The following is a 19,959-nucleotide window of genomic DNA, read 5'->3' as shown; positions in this document are numbered from 1 at the left end:
TTCCCCTTGTTCTCTTTTTTTCTTGTTGCTATTTAGTTTTCTATTGCCAAATAGTCTGACTCGCTCTTATAAAACTTAATAAAAAAAAAAACACATTCCAGATCAGGGTTTGACTATTGAATTTGACATAGGCAAAAATCTCGATGACACAAAATGCACACACAAGTCTTTTATTTGATAATATTCCTGCACTGTACAACCTATCAGTAGTGCATGCTATTTGATAATCATTCATTCATTCAAGCCATTCATTCATTCTTTCATTGTCAGTAACCAGTTTACCTTTTTTCGAGTCGTGATTCAGGAGTATGTCCGAAGAATAATTGGCACAAGGCAGGAACACACGAATGAAGCACAAGACACCGCACAAGCACATTTGTTTACACCATACTGTAGAATGTAGTGTCACCTTTCTACCTACCAGCATGCTTTGGGAGTAAGATTAATCCCCATTAACGCTACTCTTACAAGCCACTTCTGCTTTACACATTTAAACCAATACTAATGTTTGATGGTTAAATAGTGCAGCTGTAGCGATTCACCTCTGCTTTTCAGTACTAATTCTACTATTCTTTCCTCACTGGCACACCTCACACCTTCTATGATTCTCAGCCTAACAGCATTCATCATTGCTGTCTAAAGGCTAATGATAGCATTTCTGACTGACTGAGGTGTTTTATGCTCAGTAGTAATACTACACAACCATATGCATGATTTTTATTCATGCATGATTTAAAATCTCTACTGTACTTAGTGGAAAATATGTGTTGAGATGAGTTAGGCTGTCCTTAAATTATCCCTGGTTTGGATGTTTAACAATAAATCTGGTTAGTATTGGAATTGAGGCATTTGAGTTTAGAGTATTTATGCTTTTGTTTAGCTCCGCTGTCCAAGAACTAGAAGTGCTAAAACAGCAGAGCTTTTGTGTAATATCACTTTCTTTTTGCTGTGTTTTACCGCTGAGAGCAGCTCTGCATAATTTGTCATGTACGGCTAACAGCATCTATTAACACACAGATTCATCACTTTTCACTTCCTTTATGCTTTTCATATATTCATAATCGATAATCATCAGTATATTTCGTCTATGAACTGTGTCTTAGGTCCTACAGCTGTGTCTCTGAACGGTCCTGGGAGACTCTGATGGGATCCGTTAATCTCCCTGTAAATACATTTGGCGCTAATCCTGGAGAGTGGCGCACGTCTTAGATAAAGGAAGATCAAGCAGGGATGCTTCATTTACACTCACGAATTCGCCAGCTATCTCAGCTAGAGGAGAGAGCTTAAAGCCAGAGTGTAATATATACAGAGTAATTTCACCCATGATTGATCTCTCATGGCCATTTAAAAAGTGCGGCGGCTGGATGCTGGGAAGCGAGGGCAATGTCACTGTGCGTGGCTTTTTGCTGGTGGTGGGGTGGAGTGGAGCGATGCGATGATAGCCTAAAGGACGGTTAAGCCTTCAAGGAGCAATTACACAAGTGGGATGCATAAGGAAGTGTCAAGTGCACTCCATCTTGCACTTTCCTCTGCAAAGAGCATCGCACTTGAATAAAAAATGTGACCTCCACTCTGTCATTGTATCGGCCTATGGTTGTTTTTATTGCTGGGGGATTTGTTTTGGGTTCCGATATGTTAAGGATACAGCGAGATGGGAAATTTACACCATCGACTCAAATATACGCATGTCATGTATTACGTAGTAAACATGTCGACACGTGTAGCTGTCTATGCAGAATGTTTTTGCAGTGAAAGAGCTACCATGCTTAAGGCTTAATATTTATGGTTATAGTTTCATGCTTATCATTTAATTATTTTCTATTTATAGTGGACTACTTATTACAATATCTTATTACCTTACAGTGTTATCTCGGCTTCCACTGATAAGTATTCTAGCTTTAATCTAAAATCTCTTTTCCTCTAGCCGGTTCGGCACTCCGGATGAACTGAAGGAGCTCATCGATGTGGCTCACTCTATGGGCATCATGGTGCTTTTAGACGTGGTGCACAGCCATGCTTCCAAAAACACAGAGGATGGTCTTAACCATTTCGATGGCTCTGATTCATGCTTCTTCCACAGTGGACAACGAGGGGATCATCCTCTTTGGGACAGCCGACTCTTCAACTACTCTAGGTCAGATTTTATTTTTGCTGTGGTCTGAACTGAAGGCTTCTTTGATATGGGTTGTATTGTACAATAAATTAACTGACACATACAGTACATACTCACCTACACACAAGACCTACAGTACATACAAAGATACGCACAGCCATTGTCTTAATTCACTAAATACTGCATCAGCTACTGTATATATGGTTGAAATGACAATAAAAGCTTCTTGACATGACTTGAAGCTTGACAAAGTATAGTTGCAGAGTGCAATTTCAGAAATCGTGGCACCTTTCCGAAAAATTAATAAAAGATGCAAGGCTCGTACAGGATGAAGTATAGTTTATTTGAAATTTATCAGTAATATGTGTTTTCAAACAAAATGATTTTTTGGTGACTTTGCTCTCTTCCTTGTCTAAAAAGGTCACAGTATATTTTAACTATTTCTTAAACTTATACTCTCAAAAGTATCTGGTTTATATATAATGAAAATGTCTCATCTATTCAATTCAATTTATTTGTATAGTGCTTTTAACAATTCCCATTGTCTCAAAGCAACGTTACAGAAGTATGGAAACAGAAGAGGGAGAAAAAGAAATAAATATATAATAATAAGGAGAAGAAAAAATAAGGATAAAAATAAATAAATATATACAATTAAAGTTTAAAATTAATTTAAAAAAGATTTACTTAAAATTTCAAATACTATATATATATAAAATCCCTAATGAGCAAGCCGGAGGCGACGGCGGCAAGGAAAAACTCCCTGAGAGGATATGAGGAAGAAACCTTGAGAGGAACCAGGCTCAGAAGGGAACCACATCCTCATTAGACACTACAGTGAATAATGTAAATGTTAATAATGTCCTTTTTACAACAGTTTATAATAGTGCAACCAAGAGCTCCTGAGGAACTAATGGGTCATCATAAACTCTGAGTTCAGCACAGACCTGATTTCTGATAAAGACCAGACCATACAGCTGACTGGCAAAACATTAGTTCAAAAAAAGGCATGACCATCTCCCTTCATACACAACCCCATGATACACTGGCTGACCATGCAGGTCAATCCCTGGCAAGGCGACCCCTGGGCGACGAGACTCCAGCCAGCGGTAGAACATCAGGATTGACAAAGTAGCTCCATAAGAAGAGACGATCAGGCTAGGAACTCTGAACACCGGGAGCTCGGGAGTGCTATATGTAGCTCAAAAGAGAGAGAGAAAAATAGTTAGGTATGACTGTAATCAGGTTATGGATAATGTAAATTATGTGCAAAGTGCAGACAGAGTCTCTGGCAAGACTAGCTATGACAGCATAGCTAAAAGGCTAGAGACAGAAGGCGTGACAGACATGAGGGCTTCTTGGGATGTAAAGTGTCCCACCACTCAACAGTCTGCAAACCTGAGCGACTTGAGTGTGGTAAGCCGACAGCATCCAGACATCCCAGTTAACCAAACACTCTATTCCCCTCTATACTCCTTTACCTAAGAAAAGCTATTCATAGAAAGCTAGACTAAACAAATGTGTTTTTAGCCTCGATGCTAATTGGAACACTAATTGGAGGTCTGTTTCAATACTGTGGGGTTCTGTGAGAAAAAGCTCTGCCCCCTGGTGCAGCCTTTTGTACTTGAGGTATTACCAAATAGCTTGCACCTTTTGATTGAAGTAGGCATGACGGATCATGAAAAAACAAAAGATCTCTCAGGCAGGAGACCATTAAGTGCTTTGTAGTTTAATAATAGTATTTTATAATCAATGCGAAACTTGACTGGAAGCCAATGTAATGAGGATAAGATAGGGGTTATATGTTCATACAGTATCTACTGGTTCTAGTTAACCGCTGCATTCTGGACTAACTGTAGCTTGTTTATGTTCCTACTGGAACATCCAGACAGTAAAGCATTGCAATAATCCAAACTAGAGGTAACAAATGCATGATCTAGTGTTTGTCTAATAAAAATAGTTTTCTATAAAATATTCTATTCTTTTGAAGTGTGCAAATAATTCTGGACTCGAGAGTACTGTACATAGTGTGTGTGTGTGTGTGTTTATGTAGGCATATATATATATATAAAATTGTGTGTGTGTGTGTGTGTGTGTGTGTGTGTGTGTGTGTGTGTGTGTGTGTGTGTGTGTGTGTGTGTGTGTGTGTGTGTATGTGTGTAAGGCCCAGTACCTGGGAACCAGTTGTGATTGTCTTTTGTAGTGTTTTTATTATAGAATAGTGTTGTGTTTTCCTTTTAGCTTTCATTGTTCACTTACTTAAGCACTTTGGGCCATGCATCATTTCAGCTGTACTTAAACTCCCAGAGCCCTCTGTATGTGTATGAGCTGTGCTTCCAGGTTGTGTGTGTGTAATTAATAATGCTGTATTGAATTACACCAGCATAATTAGTTCTCCTCATCAGCATTTTTGTTTGCTTTTGATCGCACATTTATTTCTGCTTATCTGAAGCAGTGTAATGTTCATGTAGATTGCTTTAAATGTTTTCAGAAATGTTTTGGTTATGAATAATCATATGAGTCTTTTTCTGGTTTCGGAGCCATTTGTCTTAAAAAAAACAAACAACTTTTTGTTGTAATTTTTTTTTCTTAAAAGGGACACTGCGGTGCTAAAAACTACAACACTGGCAGGGTAGCTGTTAGTATTGTTCATTTATCTGTGTCCATCACTTTCAAATTCTTTGATATTACATAACTCTATAGTCCACATGACAATAGTTTGGTTAATGATTGGTTATTTAAAATTAGAAGGTATCTTAAATAGAGAGCTTTGTATTAACAGAAGCTTTGAGCACATGGTGCACGTTTCAGCAGATATCATTTGAGATTATATAATGTCACGGGCTTCTATATTAATTACTAAGTAACTGAGTACATAGTACATAGACACCTTCAAAATTAATTCCATGGAACACCACGGAACAGATTTATTTTACAAACATAATTAAACTATTCACATCTTAGGCTTAAATGTGTACAGTAATATTCTGGCTATTTATTGGAGCCATACAACCATTTATTCTTGAAATTTTCACAAACAGAATACGTTTCTATTAAAATTGTCATTAAACCCATGTAGATACACTGTAAAAGTATATGAGCACCTGATCATGTCATTGTGCTTTCTGAACATCCCATGCTACATTTTACTGTTATGATAACCTCTTCTGGGAAGGCTTCGAGTCGATTTTGGGGCATGGCTGTGGGGATTTGTGTTTATTCAGCCCCAAGAACATTAATGATGTAAGATACTGATGTTATACTGATACTGTTGCAGTTTATCCCAGTGGTGTTCAGTGGGGTTGAGTTTGGGGCTCTTTGCAGGACGCTGGAGTTCTAGCTTCTAGTTTTCAGTTCTAGGACTCTAGCTTTGGCAGACTATGTCTTCAATGAGCTTCATGGAGTCAAATCAAATCAAATCAAATTTTATTTGTCACATACACATACATACAGGGTACGATATGCAGTGAAATGCTTTATGCAACTGTCCGGTATAAGAATAAAGAATATCAAAAAAAGGAAAAAATTAAATGAGAATAAAATAATAAGAAAGTATAAACTATAGAAAACTGTGTAAAAAAACTATATAAAAATATAAAATATGTGGAGAATATGAAATAAAAAAGTGACCAGGTGCAGTATGGTGTGTAAATAGTGTATAAAGTGGCACTGTGCTGTGCAAGTCCAGAGTGAAAGTGTCCTTAGAATGTCCAGGTGAATTATGGTGTGTAAATAGTGTATGGAGTGTATAAAGTGGCACTGTGCTATGCAAGTCCAGAGTTAAAGTGACAGTGGCAGTCGTGCACTAGGATGGCGCCCAGGACCTCCAACTTGGAGGTGAGCGCGGAGGGGAAGTATGAGTGTGCAAAGAGACATTGTCATGCCAGATGGAACAGTTTTGGACCCTTTCATATGAAGTGGAACTGTAATCCTATAGCATACGATGGCATCCACATACATTTGGCCATAACATGTATTATTTAAACACCTGTTTCATGTATTAGAATAGAATTAAACGTATTCTAGTTAAATCTGAAAAAAAAATCATAATTGCTGTAATGATGGTGTGATTCACATGTGATTCCCATGACTGTAACAAAATTGTTAAATTTTGGACCCTTGACTGTGCTTGACACACGTCTGAAGGTCTCCAGATCACCAAGATCTTGTTTTTTTAGCAAATACAATAAAACTGATCAGTGATCTACATTATAGGAGTGTAATTTATTCAATTTCCTTCTTAAATTGGCAGTTTTTTAATCATGAATTTGTCTAGACTACTTCTACTCAGCATACCAAGAAATTATTCTTTGTTGTCTCATTTTCACTTCTCGATCCTTAAGAGGTGATCAACACATAAACGTTGTTTTGCCGTCAGCTCATATCTCACACTTAATTAATGTGTTCTCGAACAAAACCTGAGTGCATCAAGTGCTAACAGTAGAGTGGTGTGTGTGTGTGTGTGTGTGTGTGTGTGTGTGTGTGTGTGTGTGTGTGTGTGTGTGTGATGTGAGATACTATGTCATTTCAGACTGTGTAATTTTATAATTGGTGATAGTTACGTATTGAGTATTTAAGTGGTAAAAAAAATACATTATATCTTAATGCTGCATATAAAAGTAAATAATATATATTTTTTTAAAGTCTAAAGTGTAAAGTAAGTCTGTGTTATTAACAGCATAATATTTATGCATGAAGATTGCATTGCTCCATATGTCTAAAAAAAGAGCTCAAATTATTTTACATATTGCAACAGAGGTTGACTTGGTTAAAGTACTTTGCTGCAGATGCAGAGCTTCATACAGAAAATGTAAGTCAAAGCTTGATACACTGAACATACTGTTGTGCCAGTGATTTTCAGTGTATTGAAGGCACTGCAACTAAACTGTATGCTGTAAGTTTGTGAGATGTGATGTTGATGTGGGTTATTGATTACAGTAGATCCACAATGATTAGACACCTGATTGTGAGACTAGCATAACTCTGTCAATGAGTAAATCATTTGTTAGATAATTGCCAGTCATTTATTGCCAGTTTCATTGTTATGTTAATTCACTTCACATGGGCCCCACAATGACACGGTGTCCTCACTATGATCTCTATTAAAACTCAACAATAAGATATCAGTCAGTTTTTGGTTCACACTGGCAAGCAGGTTGTTTTCTGCTGCTGTGCTGTCTGCCCTGGCTCAAATTTAATCCAACTGAAACTAGTCTGTTATTGAGAGAAGGTGTCCAACTCTTACTGAAAAGTAAGCATCCAGCGGCCATTTGTGCAAATAAATATAACTCCGTTCTGTTTTTCATGTCAAAATAAGAATTTTAGTGACAGGCATTGGAAAGAAATTGATTTTGTATACTAAAATATTTAGCATGGCCCACCCAACTACACACACACACACACACACACACACACACACACACACACACACACACACACACACAAATACACACAAATACACACACACAAATACACACACAGACGTAGCAAAAAATGCACCACAGACTGGACGGCATTTTTAGGTTCTTATATTAGATGATAGCAGTTACAATGTATATGTCATAATAACATGTATATGTCCCACTGTAAAATATATAAACATCACTGTATTACCTTTGTTAAAAAATGATTATATATATTCAATTATCCCCAGCAATTAAATGGTACCTAAACACGGAGTTCTTCATGGATTTTCTTAAGGATTTGTTAAATAATTAAGGGTTCTTATCCTGCAAAAAGGGTTCCACTCTGAATCCTTTATAATAATGAAACACTCTGTTTTAGGCTTTTACATTGAGTTTTTTAAGGCTTTCCTCTGAGCGCTCTAGAATTGGTCTAAGGAATCCAGTGAAGTGTGTCGTTAGGATATGCTTTACCACATCATACCTAATTTGCATAGAACTGAGAAAATCTCAATTTAAACGTTGCTTGCCACTGTCTCCGAAATCACAGCTCTGTGCTACACTCTTGCTTGGGAAATGAATGGTTTCCTGTTGCTTTGTCACTTGCTAGTATGACACTGACTTAAGCAAAATGACTGATGGTGGGTTAGACAGCTCAACGACGTGTCGGTCAAACGTGCCAAAGCTGCAGGCTGCTCTGCTGATGTCACTGATGGGTTTTTATTCACTCTTCCAGCATTATCATCACGCTAAGGACACGGCCCACATCACTCCTTAGGGTGTGTGCTAGTGCTGTCATTTTATATCATTTATCAATCCATAAACGTTTCATTATTTCAATGGATTTCATAGTGTGACCAAACGCTAGTAATAATATTGAGCTTGGTGGATTCATTTTGAGCTACCGTATTATCTTCGGATTGGTTTGGTAGTCTGTTATTCTGCTGGATATGAATAAAAGCTGACATAAAGACAGACCATTGTCTTGGTCATTATAACAAAAATAGATTTTATTATAGATTTAATGAAAGGCAAATGACAGCAATAGAATTAGTGTCTAACTGTGAAGTTGGAATGAAATCTTTAAATTTCACTTTTGAGTGTAACCAGATTTTAAAATACTAGATGTTAGATTAATTCTGATTGAGCTACATGCAAAAGAGAAACATACTGTATGTTGGTTCATTAAATGTGGTTTTCAGAACTTTATGTAGTTAAAGATGTTTAGCATGCATTCCAACAGTCTGAGATCTGGGATCATGTTAAACTTAAAACAGAATAGTAAATTTTTATAACACTGAAGAATTGACACAAAGAAATGAAATTCAGTGTTTTAACTATTCAAGATTCTTGATGCTCGAAGAGTTTTATCTCTTCCACTGAAGCACGTGTTCAGATGACTGATGGATTTGGTTTATGGATCATCAGGATTTGCACAAACCTGTGGATTCCGTGCCAGCGTGAGTGCATGCCGTAATTACAGCAAAAGCAAAACCAAATGCCAAGAAAGTCTGAAATTGATAGAAAAGTTTCTAGAATTTTTCTTCTCACTCGTTAAAATACTGAAAATATAATTCCTAATGAGAAATGTTGTGTTTAGTTGGACAAGAATGCAAAATAGAAGAAAATAAGAGACTTTTGGGCCCCATTTTATATCAAGTATCTTTGTTGTGCGTCTTAGTTAAGATGAGGACTTGCTTCTCTGTGTGTTTGGGGCTGTAGCAACTTTAATCACTGTCAGAACGAAGCAGGTCTGAAAGTTGTTGTAAAAGAATATGTTTCTTCTGGATGTTGTATAATTAAACAGTATAAAAAAGGGCCTTCGGGTGTACGGCATAGAGCATCTCTCGGTCAATCTATTCACTGGCATCTCTGATTTTTCTGCCTGAATCGCTTCGATGTGATATGAATTCTGAACTGAGGATTCTGTCTTTGATGAGGTGATTTATTTTTGCACCACATCACCACCACATTTAGACTTGGTGCAGAAAGTAAGAGTATAATATTAGGCCATAGTGGTTAAAAAAAAACATTATTTCGAAAAAGGCTTTTTAAACATGCTTATATCTCCGGAACAGTTCCAGACATCACATCAGCACCAGTACTGACTCCTATAACAATGTGAATAATAGATGCCTTTCAACAGAAATCTGTCTGAGGCTTGGTGTCATTATAGGTTCCATAAGTATTGTGCATATCTGTCTTTCGCATGTCCTGACCTTAATGTCCTTTGCGCTGCACCAAAAACTTATTTTCACTTCTAGTCGTGTTCATTAACTGTCTCAATCATTTCCCAGCATCAGCAAGGATCTGTGTCACCCTCATGGAGTCAATCAAATGTTGTTTTGAACCTGAGTTTAATAAGTGGGTGCCAACAGCTGCCACGGAAAAACATTACACCGTGTTTAGTGTCAGACAGCACAGGGATCAGTTAATAAGAGAGCCTAGCTGGAGTTTCATTACTTATTGAGCCTGTACTGTTATCAGAGGGACTCATTAGAAGGGCTGCAGACATATGCCACGACCGCCAGTGATCTGAAGAGTCATTTGTAAAACCCCAAAGGATGGCCCTGGTGTTATCGCCGCTCCATAACAGATTTTTTTTTATTTTTTTTTTCAGCTGATGGTTGTTTGCATTTGATTTGGGGTCAAACTCCCTTGTTATGTTCCTTTCTGCGGAGATGAATTGTGATCGGAGGCCGGAAGCCGGGAGCGAGCGAGTATGTGGTGCCGCTTAATCAAGAGACTTTGATATTGATGATGAGAAGGAGCTGGCAGCAGTCCCATTAGTAGAGGAGAGAGGGGAGATTGACTGAGATTTTGTTAGCCTTCTTGTAAACTTTCCAAAAATGCCTCTTGCTGTTTGCTGCCATGTGAGACTGGAAAGAGATTTGAGGTTCAATGCACCGTAGTTATCGTGGAGCAATTTCCCCTGAGTTGAGATTCTTATAAAATAATTCTAGTTACATCACTGGATAAGCATAAGCATGATTTAGTAAATGAGATAATAAGAAAAACAGTGAATGGAGAAGCTTTTGCTTTGACATGCTGCTGAGGATGATTTAGATTAGCAGTTTTATGGGAGTACATTATGAGGACATGTACATTATATGGCTAAGTGCTGTGAAACAACTGTTATAATTATTAACTAATTATTTAGTCATTGCTAAATAGCTATGCTCTAGAACCGCACCATTCATTATTAACCACAACTTCTCATATCTATTTAAAGTGTATTTCTTTTCATATGCACAGACTGCATTTAAATGCATTTGCAGCAAGAATGACTGCTTCATCCCTGAATGCAAAAGATGATCTCCCTGAAAGCACAGATGAATAAATAGCAAGCATTCCACCTGTTAAGGGACCAGATGCACTGGCCTTAACACAGATACAGGTATCTGCTTTAATGCTCACTTATCCTACTAATAAAACAGGCATTAAAATGACTTCTAAAAACAACAGAAATCCACCAGGATTGGGTCCTTAAATTATATTGAAATGAAATGAAAGAATTTCTAGTACGGATAAGACAAAAACATCTGAAATAATTGTCAAGTAAAATAAAAGATCTGTCCAGTAGCAGACAACTCTTAAAAGCGATGCGTTAAAAACACTACAATCACAAGCCCGACTCGCAGAATGAGTTTTTGTCATCAGTCAGTGCACAAAACAAAAGAGAGCACATTTGCCAATCACAAACACCTTTAACAGAAGTGTTTATGCGAGTTTCGGATTACTGAAATGTCTGAAAATGTCCGGATGTCTGAAAGACGTTTTAACTTAATGCCATCACATTTAACATGGGTGCTTGTTGCTATGGCAGCCGTGATATGAGGAAACTTGTGAAGAACTCAACTTCACTCCCTGAACTTTACAACCCCATACAGTGAGGGGATTTCAATTCCTTCAGCATCACATTGCTAGCACAGCTTAAACATCCTGTTTCTCCAGAAATATTCTGAGCACACTGCAGTTTTTAGTAACTCTTTCTAATTCATAAATCATTTTACATAAATCATAAATCTTTGTATGTTGGCAATGAATTTTCATATTCTTTGTATATCTTTATTTTTCTATATGGTAATGACATCTCCTAAAGCTCCAATAATGTCTTGATATCTAATCATGTGGTAGCACTATTTAATATATTATAAGGCCATATAGTGCACTGTATAACCTTTATAACTAATAACTGACTCATGAATAATTTTAGTGACTGTAATATTTAATATCAATTCTTAGAATAGTTAAGGTCATTGTCACTATATCATTATTGCCATGATGGACAGGATGCATGAGTCAGAGATGAGAGACTGTGAGTAATTGTAAGCATATACAGTACAGTGCATCTATATGGAAAGTGTATCTTTTACCAAATACAGGATTCTTCTCATATGCAAATAAGTTAACATATAGACTACATATACATTAATGGCATTTGGCAAGTGTTCTTATCCAGAGCAACATATATTTACCTCATTTATACCATTTAATTGATCTGGGCCTTGATCAAGGGATTTGAATGACCTTTTAACAACCTTTTTACGACCCCCTAATTCCGACCTGCTCCCTAGCTGTCCCCAAATCACACAACAGCTATGAAAAGGGTAACGTGCTTCTGCTCTCACAATTCATATAAACATACTGCACTCTTCCACATACACAAGCACATGAACTTCTACTAGTGCTGTTAGGATTGGCAGGTAGAGAGAAAGTAACGCCTCCCATTTAAAGCTCAGGACCTGTTTTGTTTCCTGGGAGCCATACTGTAAATATCTTTGGAGTTTCTGAGATGCATTCTACCAGCGATAGGGCAAATCTTTTCATGCTGTGCCACTCAAGACCCCAGAGGCTCACTGTTACTTCTGTAAAATCCACATAAACACACACAAATATAAAACCCCTCTGTCGTAGCGAAAAACATAATTGCATCAGTTGCATTAGAGGTTCACATGGTCTTGATTTGGACTTGTTTTTTTTTTTTTTTTAAACACCATATCACTTATCACCAAATGTAGTCTGTGGCTAATGGGTAGGTTCTGCTCTGGCTAAAGTTAATCCGTTATTGAAAGTCAATGCAGCAGGTAGGTCATTGCAGCTTTCCTCAGGCAGTTGGGTTAGTACATGGACTTAACCCCAGATATGTTAGAAAAATGCAAAGCATCTACCACTGCTTATCAGCATTTGTATGAAAATGCATTTATGAATGCTTGTGAAATTTGTCTTTTTAATGTTGAGGTAACTAGCCTAAAGGCATGAGCTTAGTTGCTGTGCTTCTTGTAATAGGATTTCTCAAAGCAGTGCAAGAACACTATGTGAAAGCGAGTAAATTAGAGCTTCAGGCCTGTTTTCTTGTCACCCTCTTGGCTAGCATGGTGGCCTGTGCCCTGTCTGCCCAGCGGAGCGAAGTCCACTTCAAATGTGTGATTTCAGCCTGCTGTCTCTCTTTTGGTTCATTTGCATTTCTCTCCATTCTGTTGCTTCATTTGCATTTTTGTAGAAGTTTATTAGAATTCTACATTGCTTTACTGATGCCTTTAGTTTATTTAGGACTAGACAATAAGGTGCCATTATAAGAGAGAGCACCATGGCCTTACTTGATGTGCTTAACTAGTAATATTGGATCATGTGGCAACACTGTGAATGATTTCCTATAGCGAGTCTGGGGAAGCTTCAGGCAGTGTCTCTTTGTGTATTGTACAATGCCCAAGACGCCCTTCTCAGTTATAGAAAAAATTGTGCTCAGAACATTTATTATATTAACACGCATTGCACATTTCTCCCCACCCCATGCATCTCTGTGTGACTTAATAAACTTTCTATTGAGACAAATGTCTGAAATCAGCAGGAGACACATCTGGGTGTCAATAGAGAATGCTAATTTTGACAGTTTTGCACTGCATCCAGAAATCTCTTTATGACACAAAAATGACACTGGGATGGCACATGTCACATCGTTTTGCCCGAGCATGATTCATCCCTTAAGCAATAAACATTAATCCGCCATGCCTGTCTCTTATTGAATGAGCGAGAAAGCCGTTTTGCCAGCACTCCAGGAGCGGCGTGTGAGAAGCGTGAAATGAGACGCCTCAGTCATCGTTTCCCACAAGGCCCGGCTGTTCACCATTCCTCAGCCTGTCAAGTTCCGTCGTTTCGCCGTTACGCCTCTTGTGAAATGACCTGTCAAGGTGGTAAATTTATTTGTTCTTATCTGCTGGTTGACTGTAATGTTGAGGATCTGGGGATTTCAATCAGTTCTCGCTCAGTCTCAGGCTGGGTTAGCCAGGGTGGAGTCACCACTTCAGGGACGTAGGATGCAAATAAGGCCCTGCTGCTGCTGTGGTTAATGAAGTCTGAGATTTAGCATTATTCCCTGTGATTTGTCTTCTCAGTGTAAAGGAACCAGGCTACAGTATAGAGCATGTTCTGTGAAGTGACAGGCATGATTTATAGATTGTAGAAATATTACAATGATAATTTCAATTTATATAATGTCTTTCTTACATTCAATGATACTGTACAAAAAGCTGAGACGGAAGGAGAATTATCAGTGAATACGCTGTGTAAGTTAGTCACACAGGTACAAGAACATAGTCTGAGGAATACCATATGGTGAAATATAGCTTGAACATAATACTACTGTACATATTAAGTAATAAATTGTCCCTGCATTTTACATCAGTAACTCTGTACCATTGTCTACCTTAATTCTATATTTTTTATAGGAAACTATAAAATAGTAAGTGGTCACTGTACTGGACATTTGTAGTCGGAAGCATAAAATCATCACTACTATCATCATTATTATTATTATTATTATTATTATTATTATTATTATTGTTGTTGTTGTTGTTGTTGTTGTGAGTGCATGTGAGTGAGGGCATGTGTGTGTAAGGTAGTACCTGTGTGTGTGTGTGTGACTGTGACAGTCAGTCAGTTGTGGCCTCAGTGCCTGTGCTGCGATCGATCTACCACAACCATTTGCATTTAAGTAATACAATAATGCATCTCCTGTCTCTTCTTATTCGTCCCTTATCAACAGAGGCAGATTGAGCTCTCTTACCTGCCTCTCACTGGCTGACCCACTGTGAAGCTTTTTCCATCATTTCTTTAATGATTAAAATTAGTGCAGTCTACCAACATTTGTTCCCTCATTTCCTATTTACTCTGCTGCTCTGAGTGGCCCTTGAATCTCTTTGCCCTCTCTGATACAGATTCATTACTAAATCTACTTCCTGCACCAGCCAGCTTCATCTTGACCCAAACTCCATCATTAACACCTGCTCATCTGTTATTCTGTGCACCAATTTCCACCTCATCAGTAAGTTCCTTGAATCAGGTTTTGTGCCTCTGCCCCTAAAATTGTTGTGGTGACAGCAATTCTTAAGGTTCTTGAACACTTCTAACCTCCCATTCAAAAAAAAAGAAAAAAAAGAAAAAAAAAATGCTAGAAAACAGAGTGGTGGCGACCCAGTGACAGAATTACCTTGCCTGAAACTACCTCTTTAAGCCTTTGTAATCTGATTTCTGTCATCTACCTAGCATTGAGACAGCGCCTTTCACTAATGGACTGCTCTCAATAGACTTCGGTGCTCTTATACACATTCTGTTAGACCTTCCTGCAGCCTTTGTCACAATAAAATAACAAATAAAAAAACTTGCTCCTTTGACTTTCTTTGACTCGGTAGGGCACAAATATGGTGAGAGAAAAGATTGTGTATTACATATATATCTTTGCAAGCTTCAGAGTCTTGCCTGACAAATGTTTTACCGCTGTGAAGTATGTTAGTTACATCTGTTGGCATTTTATCGTTCCACGTATACAGCAGTCAGTTTTTACAATAGAATTTCTGATTGTTTCACTTCTGAGCTCTTTGCATTGCTTCCTTTTCCATTAAACAGGTTTGTCTACAGTTTGTGTAAATAACTAATATATTTAGTCTCAAAAGTCAGACCTCAAGATTTTGTTCTTAAACATGGCCAATTATTACACACTTTTGACATAATTATTATACTTTCAAACACATGATCTCTTTTGAATGTTAGGTTTTTTCCCTTGGTGTTCAGACATAGAAGCGCAGAGAACCAATCAAATTGCAGCTTTACAGATTCTGAAGCTGCTGGCCAGTGTACAAAGGTATCAGGTTCTTTGTAGGCCATGAACAGTGTCAAAGGCTGAGAGAGCCTAGAGGATTTCTATCGACAGAGCATCCAGGCAAGGTACAGAAAACATCAAAAGATAAAATATCTAAAAGATCCCAGCATCTGAACAGGAAGGACATTGCTACTGTAACGCAAACCTTTTTCTAGCGCTTTTTGCACCTATACTTTACATCTCTACTTTTGTGTGCTTTGATTAGATGGTGTATGCATCTTTATCTATTAAAAGTTTCTCCTCCAAAGGCAAAAAAACGGATGATAGAATAAATAATCCACCTCATTTGTGTTCTTTACAGCTGCTAGTGCATTTCACATGCACTCTGTCTTGTGTTGTTGATGGCATGTTTCGCATCTGTCAGCAATTTGGCCTGAGAAATATTAGCACTAGCGCACGTAAAATCTACAAGGTATTTAATTACCAGTCACAACTGTCACTGATAGGCTTTTTGTCACTTCTGTGTATTTTTCTTCTATATGGTGCTGTAGATCTTGATTCCACAAAAATCCACAATAGTTAAGGCTTAACTAAATTCGCACTGCCAAAAAAAAGCTGGGATTTAGCAACCCATGTTACTGATAAAAATAGAGGTATTTAATGGCAATCAGTTTTTGGAAGTAAAATAATACCATTCAGTGTTTCTCAGCCTTTTAAGGGGGCCACTTGCTCTCCACAGAAAGCTGCTCTATTGATTAATAGCCATGCTTTAGGCTGTAATGCAGTGGTGTGGTTTTGTAGCGGGTCCACTGCTCACCGTAGCTATTCCCTCACTCTCTTGAGAACACGGCGTGCGCCGGCTCTTTGTGTGGTGTCAGACAGAGGCTAATCTATTCATCACACACCGGCCGGTGGCCGCTTCAGCTCCACGCTTATCGGATCACTTCAGGCCCCTCGCTGGGGGAATGGGAACTCGCTGTTCACACCTTCTTTTATAAAAGCAAACCAGGGATATCTACATCAGCAGTTTTAACAAACGGCAATCTCTCCCAGCACCACTCTACCCCCAATGCTGGACCGATTGTGGAAAGCACAACCGCACTGAGAGGCGTGTGTGTCTGTGTCTGTCTGTATGTGTAGATGGGTGAAGGGAAGGGTTTGCACTTTTCCAGTATACTTGTATCCATATATTTGATTTAACATACATGAATGTACCTGACTAGCTCAGCAAATCAGAGAATGCTGAGTGTGCTGTGTGCTGAGGCGACGATGCATCACATGACTCTAGATGATAGTTTGGGGCACCTGATATTGTATTAATGTTATCTGATCCCTGACAATAGCACTGCAGACTTGCAGGTGGGATGGTGAGTGTCAGATAATTGAAAAGATGCTGCATTGTAATATTTTATCACATTCTGGTCTCTGGCACCTTTGTCGATCTTTTTTTTTGAAAAGGGTTTGCGATCACACAGCGTTGAACACATTTTAGGAGATGCAGAAACAGACTTCATATGTTTTAGCATTAAATCGTTGCTGGCATGCTTTAAAATGAACAGTCAAGGACAGCGTTTAGACTTAAAACGGTCACAATTTACAGACGTGATACATTAAGGACCCTTTAATTTGCTGTGCTTATATGGATGAGATACTTTAACCTATTTTATGTGCAACATGCATAACAGTCAAGGACCATAGCCATCACATTTTAGCTGCGTTTCCATGGCAACATGCCCATTACTCAGGGATTACTCATGGAGAATGAAGGTGTGCAGGATTCTCAAAATGGTTAGTCACAAGTATTCACTAGCAGGATCCATCCAACTCATGGATATGGATTTTTTTTTCTCTCCTCTCTGCTAAACCTCATGATTGGGATAATTGATTTTGTAGCTCACCAGAATGTTCATTTCTGCATTCACTATAAAGATTTTACAAGCAGGAGAAGATCTTATTTTTCCACTGAAAACATTAGTCATGGCTACTCAACCAGCCAAACTAAGCAAATCTTTTGGTTTGATAGTTTTTTGGTTATTTTTTTTTCATCCTGACCAGACCTGATCTGTAGACCAACCAGGTCTTTATGGTAGAGTGACAATTGAACTGAATGACACTCAGGAATGATATAACCTGATTTCGTGGTCTATATCTAGAGAAAAGTTGTTTCCAGAACTCGGTTTGCAGTGTTACCTCAGCATGGCTCAGCAACCATGACACTGAAATTCACAACAAAGCAAGGGCAATTTTTAGACAAGCATTCTATAAAAATGTAATAACAAAACAAAAATGGAATCAAAGGAATGCAGTGAATGAAAAGTATGTGTTGTTGTTCTTTGAATACAGCATAATCAGACCTATATGTTAAAGATATCAGTCCTATTGATTGCATTACCAGGAACTCTGCTTTCTTTAACCAGAATATAAGCTTTCCATGACTATCCTTTTCAGTAGGTCTCAAAGGGTGAAATGTTGCATGACTTACAGTGCCAATCATTTTGAGAGTCAGTTCTGCAATTGCTCATACAAAAACATGAGCCTTGAATCCCTGGTTCAGAATATTTAGTCACATAGTTTTTTCCCCAAAATGGAGCCTTATAACTTTAAAATCTGCCTGTCTGTCTGTCTGTCTTTCAGCTGGGAGGTGCTGCGTTTTCTCTTGTCAAACCTGCGCTGGTGGATGGAGGAGTACCGTTTTGATGGATTTAGGTTTGATGGAATTACCTCCATGCTCTACCACCATCATGGTGTCGGTATGTAAAGCCTTGTTTCGTTTCATCATTAGAGTAATATCGTGTGTATAATTATATAATATTGTGTACAACCCATATTATGTACCAATCATGCTAAAAATGATATAAAATTCATTGAAATAGCTAGTGAATAATAATCTCTAAAGCAAAGAATTCCTTTTTTCCTGTTCTGTGCTGTTTTTCCTTCAAATCTCTGGGAACTTGAAGAAAAATTGGAAAATTTGATAACATATGATAACAAAAGTAAATAATTAAAATTTATTTTATGGGTAAAATATTTCATTGAGGTATATCAATCTAATAAGTGCTGTATATGAGCGATGCAAAACTAAATGTACTTGTCAATCTACTTGTATCTTATTTTTAAATTCTTTTATACTAAGGTTCAGGATTTTCAGGCTCATATTCAGAGTATTTTGGGCTCCAAGTTGATGAGGACTCACTAGTCTACCTCATGCTAGCCAACCATATTCTACACACCCTGAATGAAGACTGCATAACTATAGCTGAGGTATGGTGGTTTTATTGTGTGTGCCAGTGTTTGCGTTAAATTTATTCTTATTTACAGAATGTACAGTATACTAGTTCTTGTAGTGCAGTGGTGCTATTTCTTTCTCCTCATTACTCCTCACAGGAAACAGTGCTATCATCCTACATCCCAACAATGCTTCTCTTCTCGGTTCACTACCCTTCTTGTCAGCAGAGCTACATTAGCCTATGTCCACAAAGAAAGAATTAACCTACAGAGTCAAACAAGCAGAGCGCATTAAATTAGTGCTCAGTGGCGGTGTCTTACTATCTAAGAAAACACTTGCTCATTTGACTCACTTCTCGCTTTTTTTAATTAGAGAACAATAACTTGTTGAGATAGTAACTCAGCTTTATTTATAAATCCAACTAAATTAGGTTTGTTTGTTTTTTATTTGTGTGTATAAAATGTTGGTTCTGATAGTTTAGCATAATCCTAGTGCTTTAGAAACTAACAATAATGATAATAATAACACGGTAACAATGGTAATTGCGGTAGTTGTTATTGTTCTTGTTGTTATGTACTGTATATAATAGTAAATTGGTTCATTTGTGATGTATCTGTCTTATACCCAAGCTTGCTGCACAGTTTGCTTCACCACTAATCAAAGGATGAGTTGGCAGAGCAAGCTTGAGGACTACATGCTGAAAGATCTGCTATAAAAACGTCCACTATGAATTAAGGGAAATAAAGTATAGTTGGAGAAACTTGGCTACATAGGTGTCTCTAGATTCATAGATCCTAAGTTAAAAAAAAATACAGAATATAAGTGTGATTGTTTTTTGGAATTTTCGCTGCTTAATATGAAAGGCTTTGAGAAAGAGGTGAAGTAACTAAGCTGGTATGTTAAGAAAGCAAAAAACAAAGTTTCAGCATGAGGAAAAGTTCATCCACATAATAACATAAAGGTAGGGAGTGGCAGGGAAGTGGTAGATTTTCTAAACATGCAAATGTGTGGATTACTAACATAACTGAAAAAATGTTGTGGGGAATTTTATAATTTTGCATTGAAACCTGATTAATGGAAAAGGTTGGACCAAGAGCTGATCCCTGTGGTATACCTTGCT

At 37.7% G+C, this 19,959-nt stretch overlaps 1 protein-coding gene across 2 annotated transcripts in view; it reads left to right on the top strand.

The window, feature by feature from the left end:
• The window catches only part of gbe1b (glucan (1,4-alpha-), branching enzyme 1b), a 96,623-nt gene that overhangs the window by 21,087 nt on the left and 55,577 nt on the right, over positions 1-19,959 (top strand). For both annotated transcript variants that reach the window (XM_027146689.2, XM_047820499.1), the window contains exons 7-9: positions 1,925-2,134; positions 18,248-18,363; positions 18,747-18,874. In XM_027146689.2, the coding sequence (XP_027002490.2) occupies positions 1,925-2,134; positions 18,248-18,363; positions 18,747-18,874 (454 nt within the window). The remainder of the gene's footprint in view (positions 1-1,924; positions 2,135-18,247; positions 18,364-18,746; positions 18,875-19,959) is intronic.

Source organism: Tachysurus fulvidraco, chromosome 11, assembly GCF_022655615.1.
Source record: "Tachysurus fulvidraco isolate hzauxx_2018 chromosome 11, HZAU_PFXX_2.0, whole genome shotgun sequence".
Lineage (NCBI taxonomy): Eukaryota > Metazoa > Chordata > Actinopteri > Siluriformes > Bagridae > Tachysurus > Tachysurus fulvidraco.
The sequence above is the reverse complement of the archived record's forward strand: the minus strand, read 5'-3'. Positions and strand labels throughout refer to the sequence as shown.